At 36.1% G+C, this 1,022-nt stretch overlaps 1 protein-coding gene across 1 annotated transcript in view; it reads right to left on the reverse strand.

Moving 5' to 3' along the window:
- The window catches only part of LOC106870570 (palmitoyltransferase ZDHHC6), a 30,431-nt gene that overhangs the window by 21,046 nt on the left and 8,363 nt on the right, over positions 1–1,022 (reverse strand). The window contains exon 3 of the mRNA XM_014916696.2: positions 193–349. Within this exon, the coding sequence (XP_014772182.1) occupies positions 193–349 (157 nt within the window). The remainder of the gene's footprint in view (positions 1–192; positions 350–1,022) is intronic.

Below are 1,022 nucleotides of genomic sequence, written 5' to 3' on the forward strand. Positions count from 1 at the left end.
GAAGGAGCTACAGTAGAAAGGAAGGATCTACAGTAGAAGGGAAGGAGCTACAACAGAGAAAGAAAGGAGCTACAGTAGAAAGGAAGGAGCTACAGTAGAAAGGAAGGAGCTACAGTAGAAAGGAAGGAGCTACAGTAGAAAGGAAGGAATTACAGTAGTTGTAAGAGGGTAAGAATAACTGAAGTGACTTACATTATTGAGCAGTTGAATGAGGGAACCAATCAATATAAAAGCACCATGAATGCAACCACATGGAGCGAAGAAAAGAAAATAGATAAAGTTGGCATGATTGAGGTAGCCACAGCAGGTGTTAATCCAGGGACAATGATGATCCATTTTCATTACACACCTGCAATTAGAAACAATTAATATAACAAAAACTTCATAAAGATGTTAAGTTTATATATTCGTTTTGTAAGATTCTTGATGTGAAATCGTGTGTTGAAACAGATATTTATTGTATTTGGGGATGGTCATGTTGCCAGTTTAGCCAATAAAAACACACACACTATTTGGTGTTCACTTGTTTCAGCTTTTTTCTTTTTATATTAATTGTATTTCGGCCAGAGTTCTTTCATCACACCTCTGTGACCTCATCAATGGTCCTTTGCTTTCTTCTTTCTTTTTTATGTGTGTCTCTCCTTACTAATGATCTGCCATTTTGTAGATCATTTTGCAGATCATTAGAAAGGAGAGACATAAAAAAGAAAGAAGAAAGCAAAGGACCACTGATGAGGTCACAGAGGTGTGATGAAAGAACTCTGACCGAAATACAATTAACTTAAAATAAATCTGAAGCAAATTAACACCAAATATATAGTGCATGTGTTTTTATTGGCTAAACTAGGAACATGACCATTCTCAAATAAATTAATAAAGATGACATAAAATCAAATAGATAATTAGTGATAGCATTAGAGTAATAGCATGGCCACATGGGAGGAATCTACCCAGGGAGACACCCTTATGAGGGTAGCACTTTCAGGTCTGCTATATAAACTTGTAAATAGGGGTGAACTGGG

The sequence above is a fragment of the Octopus bimaculoides genome, chromosome 7 (assembly GCF_001194135.2).
Source record: "Octopus bimaculoides isolate UCB-OBI-ISO-001 chromosome 7, ASM119413v2, whole genome shotgun sequence".
In the NCBI taxonomy this organism is placed as follows: Eukaryota; Metazoa; Mollusca; class Cephalopoda; order Octopoda; family Octopodidae; genus Octopus; species Octopus bimaculoides.